Source organism: Athene cunicularia, assembly GCF_003259725.1.
Source record: "Athene cunicularia isolate RWA chromosome 14 unlocalized genomic scaffold, athCun1 chr14_part1, whole genome shotgun sequence".
Taxonomy (NCBI): Eukaryota; Metazoa; Chordata; class Aves; order Strigiformes; family Strigidae; genus Athene; species Athene cunicularia.
The window spans coordinates 12,281,422-12,304,646 of record NW_020799118.1 but is presented as its reverse complement, the minus strand read 5'-3'; the positions used below and the strand labels follow the sequence as shown (position 1 = coordinate 12,304,646).

Genomic DNA, 23,225 nt, shown 5'->3' with positions numbered 1-23,225 from the left:
TGATCTTCCCTAAGCTTACCCAGGAGTAATTAAATCATAGATAGATAACTCAATCAATGACTGCTGTGAAGATAAACCATACAAAGTGGTATTACAGCAGTGATGCAAACTGCTTTCTGGCCCCAGCTTTAGAAAACTAGGTGGCATGCTCTCAGACAACAAAAATACACAAAAAGGCTACTGAAATATCAAAACTGGAATTTCTTTTTGAAAAGCCTTTTGCAAAGGAAAGCTTTATATTTTATATTGCTAAATAGGTAAAATTTAACAAGACTTTCTAAAAGCAAATCTCTACAAGCTTCAGCAAGTAAATCACAGCTTATGTTTTAGAAGATTCACGACCCTCGAATTTTTCTAAAAATTCCCTGGGAGCTTTGAGAGGAAAGGGGGTTTTATATTTACTTTTACTCTCAGGTTTATCAATTTTAGACCTAGAAAAAAACAACTCAGAGCTCATGACAAGGTAAAACAGGAACAGAAGCATCTCTCTGATAAAAGGGTGGCATTTTTTGATTTTACTAATCCAACCTTTTAGGGAACAGTTTTCCAACCAAATTATCATTCTAATTATGGTGAAAAAAATAGTCACAGAGGAAACATTCACCTGAGTAGTCTTAAAGGTGGTTTCCCTTCACCACACAGCAGTCTAAAAAAAAAAATTAAGAATCAGGAAGACTTCTATTCAAGATGCACTTGGTCAAAATTTCAAATGTAAAAGTATTACTGCTTACAAATCAGTAACTTGAAGTTAATGCTAAAAATTTGGTGCTGTACCAAACCATGTTTTTCATTCCACTTTTCCATCCAAGCTACCTTCAGTAGCATTAAACTAGAGAAAGTACAACAAAAAGCTGGTACCTTCACAAAAAACTTCCAAGTACAAACGTAGTCTTCAACACCTTCAAGTTACCGCTACTTCTACAGAAGTGGAAACGCTCCTGGTAGCTTGTCTAGAGAACAGAAATATTTTCCAGGCTACTGTTCCTCTTCCCTTGCCACCTTTACATGGGAGCTCTGCTGCAATATTTATTCCACTCATGCTGCTCTTAGTCACATCACACTGCTTAGCGTTGCACAGCTGCAAAAACCACCTGCTACTCCGATGTAGCTATTGTTTTTGCCACCTCCCCCACACCTCATCATTCTTTCTGAAAAGGATTTGCTCAGTCTCCTATAAAGGCTATCCCCTCTGCCTTTTTGCAACACTGCAAATGGGAATCCCAGGTGGCTCCTGCTAATTACCCATGTGCCTTGGGAGTCTAATTCTTCCTATTGTTAATATACCAATCTTTAGCCACAAAGTCACTTCATATGCTAATCAGAGACCAGCTGATCCCAAGCTAATACTTCATGTACTCAGGAGAACTGATCTGCTGGGGGTATTAGTGATAGCAGAGCAAGACAAGCTTTGGAAACAGTTCCCAAAAGACACTGTACCACTTTCGTTTCTAGTCCAACCCTGCAATAAAAACATTTGCTTGTGAACTTAGAGATTGGTCACTACCCTCACTTGCTGAGGGGCAGCCTCTTCACAGGCAAGAAGAGATTGAAAAAAATGTATTTTTTCCTTTTACACTGTTAGAATCCAGTTTAATAATTGTTAAATCTTATCTAATTTTTCATATAAAAGTTTTGGTGTTTATAGGATGGTTGAAACACCAGCTTCAACCCAAAATCAAGATGAGCATTTCCGTGAATTGAAATATTCTATGAATTGAATAGTCGGAGCCAAGATTCAGTACTGCTGCTGAGAACGTACAATAACTTGGGAATTTTTTTACCCTCCACTCACTCTCTACGTTTCCCAGAACACGACATCCCTTCAGCCTGATCTAGTTGAGCTGAAAACCATGACAGCACAATGAATAATGCAGCATGCTATAGCACCTGGGGCACAAGGTCTGAGAATGTCTTGACCTGATACTGCTACCAACAAGTGTATGTTTATGGTCTGAGTAGACTACACACTCTTCTTGAATGTTCTGAAGTACAGAAACTCCAAGTTTTTCAAGTCTGACAGAAAATCAGAATATGAAATGCCTCACAAGAGTCATACTACGTGAGGATTTTTCATCATGGCTTCCTGCATGCAGATAGCTCAACATCTCCACGTGGTTAAATGAGTCACTTTGAAGACACTTATGTGCAATGCTGGGACGAGCCCTTAGTGTATATCCCGACAGGCAGGAATCAGCACAGTTTCTATAGCCTGTAGCAGTGCCTGATCTGAGTTTTCATTTAAAAGCAATTTGCTCAATGACTAAATAATGATTCAAACAAAGTTACCTATTATATCTTCCTACTAGCTGGAAAAATATCTATGAGATGGAAACACACACAGTTTTGAAAGAGAACCAAGCAAAATCCATGGGGTTTGTTGTTTTTTATTGAGTTTTGGGGATTTTTTTTTCCTGAGAATATGAACAAGAAGTTCCTCCTTCAATGGGTTTCAAATTGTCATGTAAGTGAAAACATAATTTTATTTCACTAAATGAAAAGCTAGGAGTTTTGCACAGTACTTCCTCTAATGAACTACCAGTTCAATCCTCCATTATAACACATTCATTTCATGACTGAGTATTCTTCAGATTTAATTTATGGTGCCAATGAAAGAAAGGACCCTGCAGCTGTATAAAAGTTCAAGCAGCTCAAAAAGTACCAGATACATCCAGCTGTTTGAGAAGCATCATGAGATTGCTACAAATCTGGAAAAAAAAAAAAATCCCTTTATATACAAAAAAAGATCTGTCAGAGTAGAACATTCACCTAAATGAGCATCATGCAAATAATACAGATGTAACAGAAAACTACAAAACATATTTTACCACTTAAGTGTGTTCTAGATATGAATAAAATCAAGTTTAATGTACTTTATTATTAGCACTCAAAATCATACGCGAGCCCTTCACATATAAGTGAAGTATCCTTTCAAGGCCACGCCTGTCAAGGTTGCAGAGTATTGTCCCACCTACTTTTAATTATAAATACTAATGCACTTGTCTTACACAAACACTGAAACAGGCATTGGCACATAACCCTTTCAGAAGGTCATTGCAGAGCTTTTAAACATGCTGTCTCCCAACTGACATCACTGTATCTCTGGAGGGAAGACAGAAAGCAGCAAATATCCCTGGCCTTCCTCTTAAAACAGCTTTGCAGAGAGCATTTTATACATAAATGGCAGCTGGTTATGCTTTAACAGACTCTTTTGTAAACAGAACTGATCAACAGATGTGCAATGCTTATTGTAGATGGCTATCAACACCATCTTCATTTTCAGAACCAATAAAAACTGGACATTATGCCTATTCTCTGAGCCATTTACCTACCTCAGAAGATAAACTGGATTCACTAATATCTGCTATGGGATTGATAAAAAGTTGATGTCAAAAGAATTGAGTATTAGAAAAAAAGAGAAATGGGAATGTTCAGATAATTGCAGCATTTCAGTCTGCATATAGGCTCTTCACTGATCTGAAACTGCAAACAGACAAGTCAACGTGAGGAAAGTGAAGGGAAAGAGACTCTGAAGCAGATATATATTTAGCAGCAGGTTAGATGGAGAGAAAAGGCTCAAGGACAATGGCAGGTCTTTTCTTCCTTCAGCTAAACCCCTGATGTATTTTTGTGAAAGAAAGCTAGTCTTTTGCTTTTAACTGTAGCCCAAAACTGCATTATGTCTCCTGGGTGCTTTGATTTTTTTTTTCTCTTTCTAAATCTCAGCACATAGACAGCTCCAGGGCTCAGTAGGAGAAATTATTAAAAGCATGCCTGCAGAAGTAAAGAGATCAGTCATTTTCCTTATCCCCTGTGTTCCATGAGCACTCCCCCACCCATGCAGTGTTGTATGAGATTTCATGCAACCAGACATGTCCTTTTTAAACAGACTGAAAAATTTAAAATCCTTTAAGAGCAGGCATGGCATTCCTTCAAATTGGAAAAAGAAACACAGAAACGTGCTTCAGTTCCTCAGAAAGGTCACATTCACCTTCAAAATTCTAACAAACTTTTTTTTCCCTGTGAAGTTCTATTATCTTAAGTAATTTGTAAGAGTCTTTACAAAACATATTGGAGTTTCATAAAACACAATTCCAGTGTGCATGATGCAAGCAATCTTTGCCTGGTTATTTTTTTCCTAGGCTGCTTGAAGTTTCCAAAGTCCAGATGTTTTCCAACTGTCTTTCCTGTTCCATTATTGCAAATGCATAGGTCCTTCCTTTGGAATTACCATTCTATAGACATTTTCAACTTACTACAACTTACTCTATGCTTCTCAGTCCATTTTTCAATATAAATATACACATATTTTGGACCAAATATGACTTACTGTATTAGAAACATGACATTAGAAAGTTTTAACAATTACGTTCAGTGTATTTTGACAAAAACAAATGTGCTGAAAGTGTGACGCACTCATAAAATAGTAAGTAGCCTAAAAAATAGGAAAAAACTTTTTGGACAGTTTCCTTCTTCCACTCTCCAACCTTGTATCTTCACCATTAAAATGTTACTGTATATTTAACAGTATAGAAAAACGCCCAATAATCTTCATTAGAGCTTGTCCGGAAGCTGGTTTTAACCCCCTACTCCCCCAACCTAAAGACAACAGAAAAAAAATGGAAAATGCTGTTCATTTCCATCACCCTTACCCAAATACTCTCCAGCTGTAAGTAGATATGCCCACATTTCAAAGAGTTTTTTGCTCCAGACTACTGTACTCTAAACATTAAACATTTGATGTGCATTTCAAAACTGCTATTTGACATACACTGGAGAACAAATACATTTTTTCAGTGTCAATATGAAATTGAAGAGATCCCATTTAGAGTTTAGAAAATAAAGCAGAAAGACATCACTGTGCTCATTCAGTCTGCTAAAACCAGATTTGCGAATAGACTGCAATAGTTAAGGATACATCCCAACTACAGGCTTTCCCTTCATAAACCTGCATGGAATATCTGATGAAGACTGAATTGAGATAACCATCACTGATTTCTATTAAAGTCTTTAAATGCAGATTGTCAAAAAAAGTTATGTTTTGTAGCTGTTGAATAGATGAAACATCATCAGTACCTGACATGACAGAGCAGATATCCTACAGTGAGAAAGAAAGTGTAAAATAAACTTATTTTGTTATCCTAATGGTTAAGGAAATCCACTAGAATTGTCTCAGGGTAAAAACATTTATGGAAAACCAACACAGAAATTTGAACATACAAGTGGCTGAGAACTGGCTTCAGAAAGAGTTTCTAGAACTTACCTATGGTGCAGTTCGTAGTTATTTTTCTCCGTTTGGGGTTGTGTCGTAGCAATTCTAACTCTCGTTTGGTTGGCTCCCATGTTGAATACTTCTCTCCAATGCCTAAGCAGACGAAAAGAAAGTTTCAGGAAGTTGTTTAGTAAAAGGATTAAAATCTCTGTTCAAGTAAGAACTTTTAACATGCTGTCCATTAAGTTAGATTCAATCTATGTACAACTACAAGATACTGATTTCTTTTTACACCTCTCCAACAAATAATGTTCAGAAAGATATCAATCTTCCAACAAATAGCTAAAAGAAAAAAAGTACTTCTTTACTTATAAAGAATACCTAGCCCAAATAAATTTTCCATTGTTGCATTATAATCCTTCTTTCAGTCAAAAAGAAATTCTAGCACACGAATAAATCCACTATCACGCAAAAATGCATTTCTTTGTGCTCAGAGGTCAATGACAGAACCACCACGTGATTTTAGGCGAAGATATGGGATAACAGAGAATCTCATCACTGAACTTTGCAAGTTATTGAATAAATCAAAACTGACCCAACTTAATGGACAGATACAGACTTAATCTTTACAGACAAGCAGCAGAATTAGTAATTCAATATACTAAACAGTTACTATATGCCTTAGGATATACCATTACAGAATATGACCTCTCCTTAGAACCACTGACGTAGGACTGGATATTATCAAGTTCTAATACTCGACTCATTTTACTGACATATCTAACATTGTCTACAAATAAAATTAGTAGTAGGTTTAAACATAACCCTCCCCCCACAAATCCACCAAAACTCTCCAAATACATAACTACCCTTTCTCATGAGCTGCAGCTAAAATCTATCATTATTCTCTTTAAACATCAACACTGTAATTCCAATAATTTCTTTGGTTCAAAGGAAAGTACAGTAGGAATGAGTCAGGTAAGTAGTACAGAGAATAGATCTGAAGTAAGCACAGATTTGTGTTCAGTGTAAACCTGATACAAGAGAAATACAACAGTGACGACTCGTGCTGACCAGCTACGTAATGCTGCAGCATTCTATGTAGCAGAGAGATATTACTATGCAAGGTCCGTTACAGTGAGTCACAAAAGCATCTTGGCATTAAAAATAAAGAATAATAAGATGACAAGCAATCTATTCTAAAACTGAGGATTAAAGTCAATTAAGAGTTATTTTTCACAGAATGCGAGAAGCAGAAACAGTGCTGTGGTACAGAAAATAAATTATAAATCATACATATGAAAAGGAGAGTAGAAAATATAGCTAGAGGCTTACACATTCTGCATAATATACATTAAATTTTAATAGCTCTTTGATCTTCATTTTCAGAAATAGCTATGCTTGTCAGAAGCTACCCACCCAAAAATGTTCAATTCATAGTTACAACTGACCCTCCAGGTTCTAGTAATAAAAGGTCTCATTTTCAGATTGAGGACTAGAAAATTCTTATTTACATGGATGCACCCATCTCTCACTTTGATTCAACAATAGATTATGCAAGAAGCATAAGAAAGAATACCAGAATCATAATAGTCCCTTTCCTTTATCCAAGGTTCAGCATCAAGCTACACACCCAGGAAAACAGAAAAGGAAACTAATTACTGTGTAACAGATTGATGAGATAAAACAGCTGCAATGCTTTGAATACACTATACAGTACGCATAGGCAAACGGATGAAGCAACTTTAGAGACGCACATATGGACAGTTCACATATGACAGAACATTGGCTTGCAACAAGTTTTATATTACATGTCTTCAGCAACTCTTTTTGTATTTGTAATACTCCCTTAGAAATTTGTATGAATTGGTTTGTAAAAAAACTCGAAAGAATTTTCAGCATGGTATTAGCACCAGCTATTGCACTGGCCAGCTGTAAACTTGAACTCCTGCATTTGGATTCACTGTAGTTTTAGACATGGCCAAACATAGTTAGTATAATCTGACAATAGGATGAAGTTTCATAATAAAAAAAAACGAACACAACCCTTGGATAGGTTTAAATCCTGGTTTAAATCAAATATAACAAACTTCACACCTGGAAACACATGTGCGCTCAACTTAGGCATGCAATAGTTCCACATAATGTCAGTGGGACTATTCATATATATTTATATATATATCTCTATATATAATTATATAGCTTAAATGCTTATAGAGGATGGGGACCAAAGCATTTCACAAGAGCAACTCTTGACGTCAAATTAAACATGACAGACTGGATTACTTTGCGCAATTCTGGGTGAATCAAATATTGTTCCATTAAAAAGAAATTAAACCAGACAGAAAACCACGTACAGTTAATGCCACAACGAACACAGCAAAACAGACAGAATACTTTCTTACAGAAGCCTTTCACTAGAAAGAGCACAAGTTAAGTCAGAAACAGAAATTAAAAAGTGTTCTGTTTCAGCTATATAATTTAACAAGAATACTGAGGTTTTATTACTCTTGAAAATTTGGGAAAAAAGAGAAAGAACCATTTATTAGGAATGGTTCATTGTTAAAAGAGTTTAAAAAAAACAACAAAGAGGGAAAAAGGTTTAATAAAAGGTTTAATAACACCGACAAACATGCCAAAAACTCCAATATAAACTACCTTAAACAAAAGATTTGCAAAACATGCACAGGAGATCATTTACAGCTAAAGGAAAGTAGCGTTATAGGAGTGAAAATTCATCATTTAAAAAATGATGCTATAAAATAGCCAGAGATTCAAGTCAGCATGTGAAATCTCCATCGAAGAATTAGTTTTATTAGGTCAAATACACAAATTTTCATTTTTCAGAGAATTTATCAGGCATATATGGATGAGTGAAGGAAAAGGCGATGAAGGCTCTGGTTTAAAAATGTCACAATTTTGCAAGTAATCATTAACACAGATTGTTGACTTTGCTATACTTTACCAGATCCCCCTTTTTTCCCCCTCCCAAAAAGCCAAACATAAACTGGAATGAAGGGCTCCATGTATTCTCACCTCCCTCATTATTTAAGAATATTCAATACCAGAGGAAAAAAAAAAAAAGTGGAGTTGCAACTTGTTCAGAGTTATATCATACAACCCTGAACTACAGCTGGACGCGGGAACTCATCACACTAAGAGTTACAAGAATAGAGCAATCAATATTACAAGAGTATGAAATGAATCTCGTGATATTTGGGGTTTTTCTTAAAGTTTTTTCTCCAGGCATCATGTTGTTATGTGAGCATCTACTGAAGCCTATACTAATACCCTTCAAGCACTGTGGATAGAAGTTTGAAAATATACAACACTGACACTTCCAATTTGTATGCCAATCTCAGTTTTTGCAGACTGGATTGTTAAGTTCTTTAAGTTGGCAACACTATCTGAGGTAAACTAAATCTGTGATGGAAATAAAGAACCAAGACACTGAGTTTGGGGTTTGTACTCATTTTGACCTTCATTATGGAGGAAGAAGGGTTCCCTCCCGCTTTATAATCGTTCACATGAGTCTCCATGGAAAGGAGGGGATGGATTGAAGCAATGGAGAAAAGGGAAAAAGGAGACATAACTCTCCATTATTTCTCCCCCATATCTCCCTTTCTCACTCAGATAAACAATCAGGGAAACACATGTGGTTTCACAGTGCAAAGCCATAGAACACAAGCTCCTATGCCACGACTTAATGAAAAATTTCTGTACTGTGTAGTGCAGTAATTTAAAGTCTATTATTGTCTATTCCTTCATTTTATATCTTCATTGCTCATTACAGATTTGTTCTCTGTGGACAGAAGTTGCAATGTGCATATTCATATAAATATGCATGTATATGTATATATTTATGAATTTAATGTGCCATTCATTAGTCAGTTAACCAGTACAGAGAAAGTTTTCTGCCTAGCAGTTTCTCTCGGTGATTCTTCCCTTCACCACACAAAACTTTGTGGTCCAAGATAACAAGATGAACAATCTTGTAGTGGCAATTACCCTAGAATATAGGCTAAAGAGGCCTGATGTCCACTGGAGAACAAGCTGGCTGCATCTCAGTCCAGAAAGCACAAATATATCATTTGCTAAGGACTACATTTAAGAAATTGGTCTCTGAATTTACATATTCAAAAATAAGGAACTGGGGGGCCTTCCTCTTCTATAGCAGCATGAAGAAGTGTTATGCTGTTGTAGTTAATTTGGTGCCCAAAACAACAGGGTTTATAAGGGTTTGAAGGAGTTTTCAGAAAACGTGCATAAGCCTAAATGAAAGTTTCCATTTTCTCTTGCTTTGGAAACCAGTGCTTTGTGCTAAAGCATTCTAAACTATATTTTCTTGTTCTGGGGTTCACTGGCAATCTCACTATCCTCCTTTTCCTCTGACTCAACTCCCATAAAATGGGGAGTAAGCAGAAATATAGAATGGGATTTGCAGTAGGAACTAAGTAAAAGCAGCCATACTTTTGAAACGCCATCAAAAAAGCTCTAGTTAATACAATGTTAGCTGCTATTTTTAAAACTGGGAATGAGGTTAAGAATGGTTTGAAGTCATATCAGCCCTGACTAAGGCTGTCACATTGAAACAGGATGCCATGGATTCAGTAAGACACATTACTAGACAGAAGTTGTCTGTCGTCAAATACAGAATTTCCCACTTTAAGAAAACATACCCCCTAGAGGCCACTGGAAATGGAAGATGGCAAACTTTTGAAACAGATGCTTAAAAACTAATCAGTTAAAGATAAATGCTACTTCCTTTCCAAAAAAAAAAAAAAAAAAGAGAAAAAAAAGAGAAAAGGTTTGTTTTGAAGTAGTTCTATCAAGGAAAGGGCATATGAAATCAAGTCTGCTGTAATTATTCAATCATTGGAACATATCCAAACAAGAGGAAAACAATTTGCACAATAAAACTGGCATTCTTAACTGTGATTCATGTCTAAAATGGCAGGATAATCAGCAAAGGGACGCTTGTTAGTGAAGTGCGTCGCCAGCCCACGCCTCTTACCTGTCATTGTACACTGGTAGTGAGAAACCACTGTTGGGGTGAAGGCTAAAAAAGAAAAAATTAGGGAAAGCAAACTGAATAAAACAAATGTGTGTACATATATTTGTGTGTAAATATTTCTACATAGATACTGTGTGTGTACCATGAAAGCACAGGTGTGTAAGCAAGCTGGCACGTTCTATTAAAAAAAAAAAAAAAAAAAAAAAAAAAAAAAAAAAAAAAAAAAAATCACACACAAAGGTGGCATTTCATGTGAGGGGAACAGATTTATTGCCTTTATCACCTAAATTAGCCTAAAGGAGCAGACTGTTACATTTTCTACCTAATACAAATCTGACTGATATTATGCAAGTTTTGCAGGATTAATGTTAGATATTTTTATATTTTTTTTGCAATTAAAAATAAAATATTTTTGCTACAATTAGGTGTGGCGCACATGTTAAAACTAACAGTCTAACTCCTTGAAAGTAATAGCTAGACATCTCTCTCTCTCCCATGGCCTGCACTACTATCTCTAAAGACCTCTTTCTTCCCCTTACTGTTTTTTGCCATTGACAAATGGTAGGGACAGGTATGATTAAAAACAGAAACAAGAAATTCAGGCAGGAAAACCAAACCTTGTAATTTCCAAGCTTTTCGTTGTTCTTCTTTGGCAATTTGTTCCATGTCTTTGTCGTATATGTAATCTTGACACATAAAGCAGTATATACCCCCATACAAAAGGTCTATGGCTGCAAAACAGAAGGGAAGTTGGGGAGGAGGAAAAAAAAAGATGTGAGTTCATAAACTAGAAGACATTTTATAGCAGGCTTCCAAGTCAGGCACTTTTTCTTCTCAGCAGTCCATAAAAAGTAAATTCTGTACCTTAGAATCTGGGGGGGGGGAGAAAAAAAACAGAATTTTTTCCAGTACAATATGAGTTATTCAGTTGCTTCCGGCACAGCAAGAAAACTGCAAGACAACAAAGCATTAGCTGCCTTGAAGTTATTTGTAATTCACAATATACCTTTCAAAGACATAAGTAACCAAAAGGCATAATTACAGTGACTGACTAGAATACATGCAAAACAAGTACTGTAAGATTTGGCATTTAAGTTTGAATTGCCTTTTTCTAAGACTTCAGTAACACTTATTTTAAGCCATTAAAATAATCAGAAAGCACCTATTTAAAATCCAAGTGAAGGCTCAAACAGAAGACAGCACTGAAAACTCAAAAGATACTTGTCCAGGGGAATGGTTCTCTGGAGTAGCTTATTCCACAGGTGACATGCGTCTCAATTTCTTTCATTCCACACGCCCTTTTAGAATGGACATATAAACACTGAGCAATGTTAAAAGTATTTTTCTTACACAACCCTAAACAAAACAAAGCCAAGAAATTAAATAAATCAACTAACTGGAAATGACATTTTGCTTCAACATATACCGAGGAAGAAGTTAAGTGCAAACTAATCACAGCTGATTTTCAGTACATAAATATAGAAAAAAGCCACAAAAGGAAGTAAAAAAAGTTTCAGTGGGCACTAACAAATTCTTAGCCAGCTACTAAAATACAATCTGCATCTAGCAGACAGCTGAAAAACACATTACCAGTCTCCCCCAAGAGTGCATCCTTCTTTTATTTTACTTCTATATTATTTTTATTTCCAGATAAGTAATATCATTAAAATAGTCTCAGTACAGTGGGAACTTGTTTTAAACAATGGAAACCATTACCACATTAGGTGGTCAGCAAGAAACAGCACTGGATTACTCTGAAGTCATAAGCAAGCCAAACCATACGCCACGCAGCAGGAATTCTGCTGTCAGTCTCAGCAGGCAATCAAAGGTAAAGTCTTTTTGCTCCCCTGGTAGTGGCCACTGCTCGTGGTAAGGTTTCTCAGTAAGGTTGGTAAACTTGGCAAGGCTTCTTTCTAACAATGGCTCATCCATCCTTCACAGTCTCTACCCTTCTCTTTTAGTCCTATGTGCCCTTTTTTCCTCCTCTTTCAAAATCACTTTTTACAATGATTATGTCAAAGTTTGTCACTTCTCCTATGATGTAATAAAGAGAATAATTACTTTAGGCAAGTTCACATAATGCCTATTGGCTGTCATCTTGCTTACAGGCTTCACACTTCTAATTTGACTACTTGGGCCACAATCGGTTTGTGGAAGAGGGTAAGGACTCTTGCATTACCTTGTGTAATGTCCCAACACCAGAATTTTCACCCAGGTGTCTGAAGAACTTAATAAACTCCTTTAGCAGAATATCACAGAAGGGGATAAGAATCTTAGTTGTTGTGGAGATCAGTTATAAAACACTATGTAATTGGTGAGGAGGAATCACAAGCTACAGAGTAGTAGAGTTACGCCATATTTACTCCATTATCTATTTAACTACCAGTTACGCACAGTTTTCAACAAAGAATTGTTGAAAATCCAAGGTATTGGTTTCAAAAGACAAAATCAAATATTGTTTTCCATGTATTTTTAAAAATATCTGATAAACAGCCCCCCTCCCCTCCAAATAGTAGAACACAGCTGGCAGAATATTAAATAAATAGGACTCTGAGTGCCAATACTTCCAATCTCCCATTGGAATGAGTAGGCATCTGTTGTGGTCAGAGGATTCTTTACTTTTCTCAGTTTTCTGTATTTACATGCATGAGTGATGAAGTATAGATGTCAAGATCAAAACCAACAAGAGACCACCTTACACAAACTACTTATTTAGAGCAGAATGAATTTCTGGTGTAAAGAATCAGAAAGTTTAACAGAAACACTGGTGGAGTAAAAGCCATAATTGTCCAGCGGCTGATTAAGGACTCTTGAGAAAATGTCCTCTCTCCAGCACACTTATGTGAACAATGCAGTTGTATATATGCCAACACTTTCAATGCCATTAAAAAGACTGCAACAGGTTTTGGACAAATTACCTCAAGCACCAGTGACAAGGCGGCCATAAAGGCCTGGTTACAGCACAAAGGAAGGGCAGGAGTTTCTCGTGAAAGCCAAAACACGGCTGCTCAGTTTCAGGATCCCAGGGAAAAAAGAGTCCACTAGTACAGCTTGTAAACTAATTGTTTCAAATTAGTATCATTTGAATTTTGCCCCTGAAATACACTTTAGCTTTCTTATTCTCATCATCTTGAGATGAAAAAGAATGTTTTCTTTAGGGCAAAGTGCAAAATATCCACTACCAAGTACTCTGGTGAGCCACTGTGCTTGCAGAGCTGGTCTGCAGGGCCTGGCAGGCACTGGGCAGAGGGTCCCCAACCAAGGGACCACTGATGGGACTGTCTTACTGACAGAAGTTCTTCTAAAATAAGAAATTCATTAGCATTGACTGAACCTACAGCACATCAAAGGGACAAAGTCCATACAAAACTTCCTCCCTCAAAGGATTTCAAACACAAATTTCACCTCATTGTTACCAAAAGGCTGAAACTTTTTTTTAAACTAATTGCTGCAAAGCTCTACCCCAGAAATTACACACATGACCACAAAATTAATTAAAAAACACAACAGTAAAATATGAGAATGCACATGTAATGAATTTCATCATTTGCATTAATATTTGAGATCACAAAACTAACAGAAAAAGGCCTTATTCATAAAACGTTTCAGAACTACTAACCTAGAAACAATGCCTAGATGTTTCAAATTAATCCACTACCGACTCTACCATGATGCCCCACAATCTTCACAATGAACAAGTTCTTTAGGAGGCTCCTCCAGAATGGCTGCTACTCCTACCTTCCAGTATCTGCTTTTCCTAACATTACTAATACGCCTCTCCAGAGGGAGCAAAATCAGTGTCCTTTACTTCAGTTTTATCTTAATATACACAGAGAATTGATTACACTGAAAAAATAAAGCATATATTCAGTAGAATACTTTTTTCTTTCATCAGGAAGAACCAGAAGAAATGTATAAGAATCACAATGTCATTTTATTAAATTTGATTAATCTAGTTTCCTGTTTTAGTAATTCAAAATACCTACTTGTGGATCACAGGCAAAGTAATTTAAGAATGAAAAGGCCTCTTTGAATGTAACATTTTTTTTTGCTTTTATACCTTCTATGCTGACAATAGACTACCCTTATTTCAAAGTCAGATCTTCTCATACCCCTTCATATACAAAATTCTATGCAGCTGTAACACAAGAAAGTAAAAAAATACCTTATTTTTAAATGAAAAATAAGGTATCAGCCTGGAGAAACAATGAGGCATCACAGATGATCATGCAGGAATCAGAGCAGCTTTTATCTACTGGTGCAAGTGACAGTAAGTTTCAAAACACAACAGCTCAGGGGTGAAAGTTTAAATGTAAGCAGCAAAAGGTCTTCAAACTCTCCATCTGGGAGCCAAGTTAAGTGTTTTGTTTAAGCCCGAGTGCTTTACTTTGCCAAATATATCCACTGACGTCCTTGTGAAAATGTTAAGAGACCAGAGATGATGGGAACATAACAATATGTAAAAAAGCAGGGAAGCGTGCCACATCCAAAGCGTGCATGTGTGTGCGCGCACGTCTCATCCAGTTAAGAAACCTGTAGGTTTGGCTTTCAAAAGACCCAGGTGAACAGAACTAACATTGCTCAGTTGAAAAAGGGATACTTCACCATAATATATGACAGCCTTCCATCAGATATGGCATATTTGTGAATCATGTTTTGGTATCATCATCCTTGGAACACTGACTGCATTCAGGTAGAACAAAACAAACAGCAACTCAGAATTCAGATTAATTTTTACCTTTACTGAAATTAATTCCACTGTCAATTTCTGTGACTCAATCATGGCATGATAGCAACCTGAAATAACACACATTCATATCCTATGCAAGTCACCTACATTTTGTTCAACTTCTCTTAACAGAGACTAAATTGGTAATTCTTTTAGACAGTATTCTAAGTCAACATCCTAAACTAATTTATACTCCCTAATTTCTCACCTTAATTGTTAATCATTAAACCAGTTTTAGATAATAGTCTCAAGTTCACAAGAAGTGATTTGCTGAGCTTCAGCCAGCTCTCCACTTGCTCTTGTATCTGATATATTAGCACAAAACAAGTATCTAATTGCCTTCCTCCTGTTTTCCTGGAACCTGCATCACAGGTCAGAATTCCTAAACTACTAAGATAAAGGTTTACCGATAAGAGTAAGAAAATCGTACTAACCTCAATAAGAAAGAAAAAAAAACAAACCCCAAACTCCTCCCAAAAACCTAGAATATAAAAAAACACCCACTCCCTAACAAGGAGGCCAAACATACTACCAGACTTACTGATGCATCAATCAACTTAGTTTTTGCCAGAAACTACTGAGCAGGCACATTAACGGCTATTCACTCTTTTCTCTTACCCTCTCAGTCTCTATCAAGGTGATCACAGCCTTATCAAGTCTCCTAGCCACAGATCGAAAGAAAAAAAAAAAAAAAAGACTAGTCCTGCTAAATGGTGATCCAACCTAGCTTCCATTGAAACCACTGAGAATTACAGGTAGTTACTTTCAAGGAGGAGGGGGGGGAACAAACAACAAACCCAAACTTCTTTGGTTGTCAAATATGCAGCATCAGATACCAAGTCCTTTACTACACATTAAAAATGATAGCTACAGTTATGCATTATCCTTCCCTCACATTCAATATTTAAAAGAAAGGGTATTTTCTTCTCCTAATACCTGAGATAAAGAATAGAATGGTTTTAAGTACTACTACTGGTTTTAAACCAGCAGCCAGAGCACTACCTGGTTTTGTAGGTTGTGCTCTAAAGTCTCCAAGATGCTTGCTGATCCCATACTGATCCAGAATTGTAATGTTTGAAGGGACTGATTTGCCTGCAATTCAAACACAGCAAGTACCTCATACTATCCTGCAAACCACTTTATTAAAACTAGGAGCCAAATGGCCAGCCTCTATGCTATACACTTGCCTCTGTGATGGTTTAGAGTATCATCCTACATCAGCATGTGAATTCAAGCCAGGAAAGGTAAGACGAAAAAAATGTCATAGCATCCCTATGGACTCTAGATACCTGAAATGTTTTTAACTGTTAATTTAGACAAACCATGATCTGTCAAAACATTTTATGTTAGTTTATTATGAGCAGAATATTAACTCCAGCTCCTTGACCTCATTCAGAAAGAAATACAAGTATCATACACACACAACTTAAATATGTGTGCATACACCCAGTAAGACTACAGAGGAGTCTGCAGCATGCCTATGCTTATATTGTGCTGCACTTCCTATTATAAACTGTATTTTGCCTTTTGTCAGTCTTCTCCCTGTCCTTCTCTGACCCTACAACCTTCAACAGTTCCCATGTTTGCAGCAAACCTTTGAAAACTGAAAAGAATGAAATCTTCCTGCCTACAGTACCTTTTCTTGATCCCACAAAATATTATTCAGGTTTAAAGGAGAAGAACTGTTAAACACTACCTACTTAATCATGGGGTTTTTTTTCAGAAATTTGGGGGAAGAATCCCCAAACCACAGCCACCAAGTTTTGTGCTGCTTCATATGGTATGATGCAAACTGCTTATGCTCATCTGCATATTGTCATTTGATCAGCAACAGAGACTTATCTCAAAACACTATTTTCAATAACAGCAGCAGTAAGATCCAGAACTGCCTAGAAGTTAGTGGTTGAGTCTGAGACAAGCAGATGCATGCAGAGCTGGCAATATGCAGGTAAATATTCAGGAGGTTGGCTTTCTGAGGGCCAAGACTATTTCGGGTGTACAGGGAACTCTTCAGGAGTAATTTCTGATATGAAGAGGAGCTTTTAAGTGATGGCTTGCTCATAACTACCTGCACTTATGAGAGCAGCTCCTAGAAGATGACAATTGTGATGAACAAATACCTGCTGCCTTCTTATGAGTTCAATCTGGCTCAAAGTTTGAGCCAACCTATAGGAATGCCACACTGGAATGTGCATCGTATAAGCAAATGAGAATTTGCCTGCAGTACTTTGCACAACACATCCTTGAACAGCAGATATTTTTAATGGCTATGAGGAATATTGGAGGTTCAAAGCCATACCCTACAACTGACCTGTAAAACCAAAATACTTTCCTCCTCCTCTTCCACTTCCTATCAGTCATCATCAGGTTGACATCACAAGGATGTTATTATGTTGAAGTACAAAGAGTTTGTACTTTCTACTATCAAATTTCATATCACTTTTATAACTGTAGTAAATGAAGTTATTTAATTCTTAACACAGGACTAGCTAGCCTTCCTCGGTATAAGCAATACCCCTGAACTTTGCAACCATCGTGAATTTCACACATAGATATAATGCCTTCTCTTCAATTACTAGAAAAGAGCAGTAAACCAGGACTGGTTCTGCTAGCAAAGTCCATGCCTTCTATTCTGCTTTCAATTTCTCTGCTTTCATCATCAGTCTCCCTTCATCCCGCTCCATATACACCACAATTCTTATATTAATCCCTGTCACTTCTACCTAAAGTAATAATTTCCAAGGAGGTAAAATGTCAAAGTCTTCACTTGATCTAGACAAATTAGGTCCAGTGTATTTCCTTTTTCTAAGAATATCAGATATATTATCAAAAAGACATACTAGTTTGACACGATCCATCTCTGACATAGCTATAAAACACTGTATGCTGCTTTCCATGTGCCTTCATCTCCTTAACAGCCTTTTCTCCACACCATCACCAAGGAAAACATTAGAAGTCCAATCAAGAGGCTGATAAAATGCCCAGATGACCTTTTCTAGCCCTTTCTGAGTCTAGATGCAAAAGGAAACCCAAACTGCTACTCTAGCACTGCAGTACACTGTGCTGGGAACTGCTTTAATTGCCCCTTCCATACAGAGTATAATGAAAGACTTCACTGTTTACAGCAGAACTCAACTCTACTGCCATCAAGCACAATTAACACTGCAGTCAATACCTTCCATCTCAAATGAAGATTAAACAATTTTTACTGTCATTCCCTTATGTAAGTGTTCTGCTACTAAATTTCAGACAGGTATGCATTAACAGGAGTAAGTAGGTTCTCTCCTCTGACAAACTTCAAGTACAGAAACCAGCTTTAGTGTTTTGTTTCCTCTGAATCAGATGAAAAAAGTTATGGGTTTTTTTCCCTAGGGAAGGTAGAACCTTTTTGAATTCTACCAAAAATTCCTCAACTTATTCTATGAGCATTATTATTATGCTCACCCAGTTCCTCTCACCACAAATGTTATTAGACTGAACCTTATATCAGCATATAATTAGAAAACATAGTTCCTCAACTAACAGTTTGTGATCTAGTAATTAACAAATGTGCTCCAAGAGAACCAATTCTGAAATTAACTGTTTGTCAGTCTCCTTAGAAATTGAATAGCACTTCAATCTTTCAGATGTTTGTTTCTTGTTCAGTCTTTAACTGCTGAACCTGAGTCCTGTATTTCAACCACCTCTATTCTTTAACTCCAGAACAGGGCCTCAGAGCAGACCAAGACTTCAACCAAATACTGCATTACATGCTATTTCAGATACTATTGATGTGTTAAGAGTGCATCTCCAACAGACAGAAGCATAGCATGGAAATGCATGAGTTGGCTCCTTACCAAGGAGTTTAAATAGGTCTGCACTGAGCTTTGCTACCATAATTGAACTAATCTAACTCAGAATGGTTATCTGTAACAGACTGTGCTGGTTTAGGCCCTGCCAGGACCGGAGAGCACATTGCCGTTGCCCCTCCCCCACCCTCAGCTGGTGGGGCTGGCAGTGAGGCACAAACCCCGGGTTAAAATAAGAAGACATTTAATACAACAGTGTGATAAACAATCTGAACAACAACAGTAGCAATGATGACAACAATAAACAGCAATAACAGTGAACAAGACAAAAGATATACAGAGAAATACCGCAATGGTTACGGACAGTCCGGTGCTTCCCGCGACCAAAGCTACAAAGGAAGAAGTTCCCGTGCTCCAGCGTCCGGACCTGACATCAGCATGGTATGAATAACCCGCCTGGAGATGCCTTCCCCCCTTCTCTGCTGGGGAAACTTAACCCCATCCTAGCTGAACCAGGATACAGAATTTCCTAAGCCTCATACCAGTGATTTTTCTTGCAGCTAATCGCGTGTGTGTGTGTGTGTGTGTGTGTGTGTGTGTGTATATACATATATGCATATATTTGAGAAACAAATAAAAATAGATATATATTCAAAGTATGTGGGGTAAACTACCAAGCAAGGTCACATAAATATTCCACGCTCAAAATCATCAGTTTTGTTTTCTCATATGATATCCCCCCTGAAAAACTTGGACTCATTATGTAATAGAAACAGAGACTCACTTAGAGAGAATAGTAAAACTTAATTTGGTGGCTGCCTGGGATTCCTTAGTCCCAACCAGGAAACTGGTAAAAGAATCACTGCTCCAGTTTTGACATTAACTCTTTCTACAGCACCAAGCTCTCTTTTACAGCTACTGTTCACAGTTATCTTCCTGTCCTTGCTACTCTGGGAGTAAATTACTATGTATTTTCCTTCACTGACCAACTGTAGAAGAGATAAGGAAGTGACCATGAGTTTTTACAAGGACAGAATCCACCAGCAGATTCCCCAGGTGCTTGAATCCCATTGGGAAAGATCATAGGGGAAGATGACAAAGTGTGCTGATGGCATATTCATTTAGGATAACCAAATCTGTAGTTTGCAAAAGCTCCAGAGGATTTCAAGATAGTTAGCAAAGACACAATACCATAAAGAGTGAAGTTCTAATCACTACCAACAAGGTAACAAAACAAGTAACAATTACCACCCAAGACAGATGTTTTGGAGTCATTGAATGTAACATCAGCTTACTGCTAAACAACATACTAAGAAACACAAAATAGAAGTTATGGAAGTATTAACTAAGAATACAAGTCATTAGCATAGTAAACTGTATTAATCCAAAGAGTTGTCACCACAGATGGACACATTAGAAAAAAAAAAAAAAAAAAAAAAGATCATACAACAGTTTCAGTAGGACAAGTTAAAAATAGTTCAGGATCCTACAGGTTGGGAAAAACAAACATCTGACAATATCAAAGAGATCAAGAATCCCAGAAGAGATCAATAAGGACTTTTTACTCACCATTTCTTAATTCCTCACAAAAGAAATACAGAGCAAAGTTACAAGATCCATTATAAAGCAAACCAGAAAAAAACATGATTTTTCATATAGCTCAGAAAAAACATGGAACTTGCTGTTTTTGCATGCTGTGGGTGCCAAAAGTGAATGAGGCTTTAACACTGCACAGGCTACTGGAACACAAGCACCTAGAAGCAGTCTCCCATTCAGAAAGTTTTTGAAGAGCTGAGTAGTAGAAAAAGGGAGAGTAAAACAAAGGAAAGCATGCTTAATAACTGCACTGCTGCCCACTCTCCAAGCTATCTCTGTTGACCATTACCAGGTAGAAGGCTGGCTATTTATGACACAGCTTCAGCCAGTACAACCACTTCAGAGAAGCAAAACATGCTTTATGAAATTGGGAGGAGAGGAAAAAGAAAAAATTAAGAATTCTATTGTGCATTATTAAAATTGTAACAGCAGAAACTATTTCCTTAAGTAACAACACCCACAGACCAAGATATCACTTAGTTTAGGCTGCTGGATTTTGGATCTGTAGCATGTATAATCAGATGTCTACTGCAGTGACTTTAAGTATCTTCCAATTCTCAAGGAGGGTCTGGACAGACAGCCTTGCCTTATCTGCTCCTGACAACTCCTTCGGATTCTACATATTTTGACACAGATCACCTCTGAGCAGTGCTAGGACATACCCACAGGTGTTTAGAACTGATACCATTTTCACATATTTGGAGGGGGGTGGGTGGTGGGGGGTAGTGAGGGATGCCTACACAAGTAAGAAAAACAGCACTGAAACAGAACAGCAAAAGGCTAGTTTGAATAGTCCCAAGTCTTTAAAGTCCTGGAAAGGTCAGTCTTATCTACCTCTTTCTAAAGGTTTTCACACCTGTCTAAAAATTTTACATTGCATTAACAGTTTCCTACTCAGAGGAAATGTCAGGCTATCATGGCAACCAACTAACAGAGACTGTGCAATGCAGAGATTAAAAAAAAAGCTCATACAGCTGGATCTTACTGCCCCTACCCATCACCCACATCTACAACTCAAGGAATATATTAAAATAAGTACAGTATCACTAATATACACTGAATAAGGCAAGCAGATGCAGCAGCACAGGTATCACTAAGGTCAGAGGGCGCATGTCTAATTTATATTGCTCAGGGAAGCAGAGATAACAAGGGATGTATTTAAAGAACACTCTGGACTATGATCCTGAAGCATTCTGAAACATACAGCAGTGAGCTGCAAAACCATCGCTTCCAGTGCTCAGACAGCTGTTACAGCTGAAATCTATGCTATTTCTTACAACTGTGATTAAGTGTGCAGTTCCTGCTAGTCTCCATGGAGACTGATGTTGGCTCAGCAAAAAGTCACCAAGTGTTTTAAAATAATTCCTGGTCGTTTTGAAATTTCAAAGCACTTAACTTGTTTTTGCCTATCAGATGTTATTTCCCCAACGAAAATTGCAACAGTAAAAGCAACCAAAAGCACTAGCAAAACTACAAAAATATTTTTACAGCTCATTTCACATGCAGCTGGAAATAAAACACCAAAACATACATTTACAAAAAAAAGAGAAAAGGAATCTCCAAAACTAGAAATCAAGCAGTCAGTTGTACAATCTTCGCGTTACGTATATATGTGCACTGAGTACATTATATTTAGCTGTAAAAGAATCCTTTTGGGGATGATACAATACCGTATTCTGTACTTCAGCTTGTATATTTAACTCCTGAGCTTTTTATCTAAAAGCTATTCCTTTTGGGCAGTACCTTATCTGACATGTTCTTAATTGTCTGCTACCATGGCAATAACTACAACAGTCTTTAAGCATCTTGAAAGAACCTCCCTCCTCTGTCCAGTTTTGGTTTTCCTTTAAGGAAACAAGATATTTCACTACAGCAGACATGAGCAAATTCTACCTTGTACAAAAAATAACTTGAAGAATTTAGGCTTCCCAAATATGTAGATAAACAGTATCTCACAACATGTGCAATTATTAATGCTCTTTTAAAAGGCTGTCCATAAATATGGTAAGCTTAGTGGTAAAAATACTGCAGTGTTTACACAGTACCACAGATAAATAGGCAAATATTGTCTACAGTCTCAATTTAGCACTGTATTTTTTTAAGCCTTAAACCTGGCCATAAACTTACATTGGCACAAAAGGGGTTTTTATACATATATATGCTTTACCAGAAATCCTTAGATAGAGTTTACCTAGAGTAATTTGTACTTCTGCATTGGTAAAGATTCCCAAATAATTTCACCTAATGAACTGACTTCAAAACCTCTTTAAGAATACACCCTGTAAAAAACAATAAATAGTCATACAGCGTTGGTTTGGGTTTTTTCCATTTTCAGAGAACGGTTGAGGTTGGTAGAGGCCTCTGGAGATCACCTTGTCCAACCCTCCTGCTCAAGCAGGGCCACCTGGAGAAGGTTGCCCAGGAACATGTCCAGACAGCTTTTAAATACCTCCAAGGATAGACACTCCACACCTCTCGGAGCAGCCTGTTCCAGTCCTCCATCACCCTCACAGTAAAAATCACTCTCTCCGAGAACCTCCTGTGTTTATGTGTTTCATTTTATGCTCACTGCCTATTGCACAATCACTGGACACCACTGAAGAGCGCCTAGCTCCACCTTTTTTAACCATTCTTTCAGATATTTATGCACGCTGGTGAGATCCCCCCTGAGCCACCTTTCCAGCAAGACGAACAGTCACAGTGTGCTCAGCCTTTCCCCACATGAGGTGTTCCAGTACCTCCATCGTCTTTATGGCCCTTTGCTAGACTCTCTCCAGTAGCACCTTACTGGGTAGCCCAGAACTGGACACGGGATTCCAATTTCAGATGTCTCCTCATACTAGTACAATTCTTTTTTTTTCTCATGAACTTATCATTTAAAGTACAGCT

At 37.3% G+C, this 23,225-nt stretch overlaps 1 protein-coding gene across 2 annotated transcripts in view; it reads right to left on the bottom strand.

The window, feature by feature from the left end:
- USP22 (ubiquitin specific peptidase 22) overlaps nucleotides 1-23,225 on the bottom strand; it is a 70,987-nt gene that overhangs the window by 46,344 nt on the left and 1,418 nt on the right. Inside the window, exons 2-4 of one of the 2 annotated variants that reach the window (XM_026858937.1) lie at nucleotides 10,841-10,954; nucleotides 10,224-10,268; nucleotides 5,261-5,362 (exon numbers count right to left, since the gene is read on the bottom strand). In XM_026858937.1, coding sequence (XP_026714738.1) covers nucleotides 5,261-5,362; nucleotides 10,224-10,268; nucleotides 10,841-10,954 — 261 coding nt within the window. The remainder of the gene's footprint in view (nucleotides 1-5,260; nucleotides 5,363-10,223; nucleotides 10,269-10,840; nucleotides 10,955-23,225) is intronic. The other variant, XM_026858938.1, reaches the window with a different exon arrangement.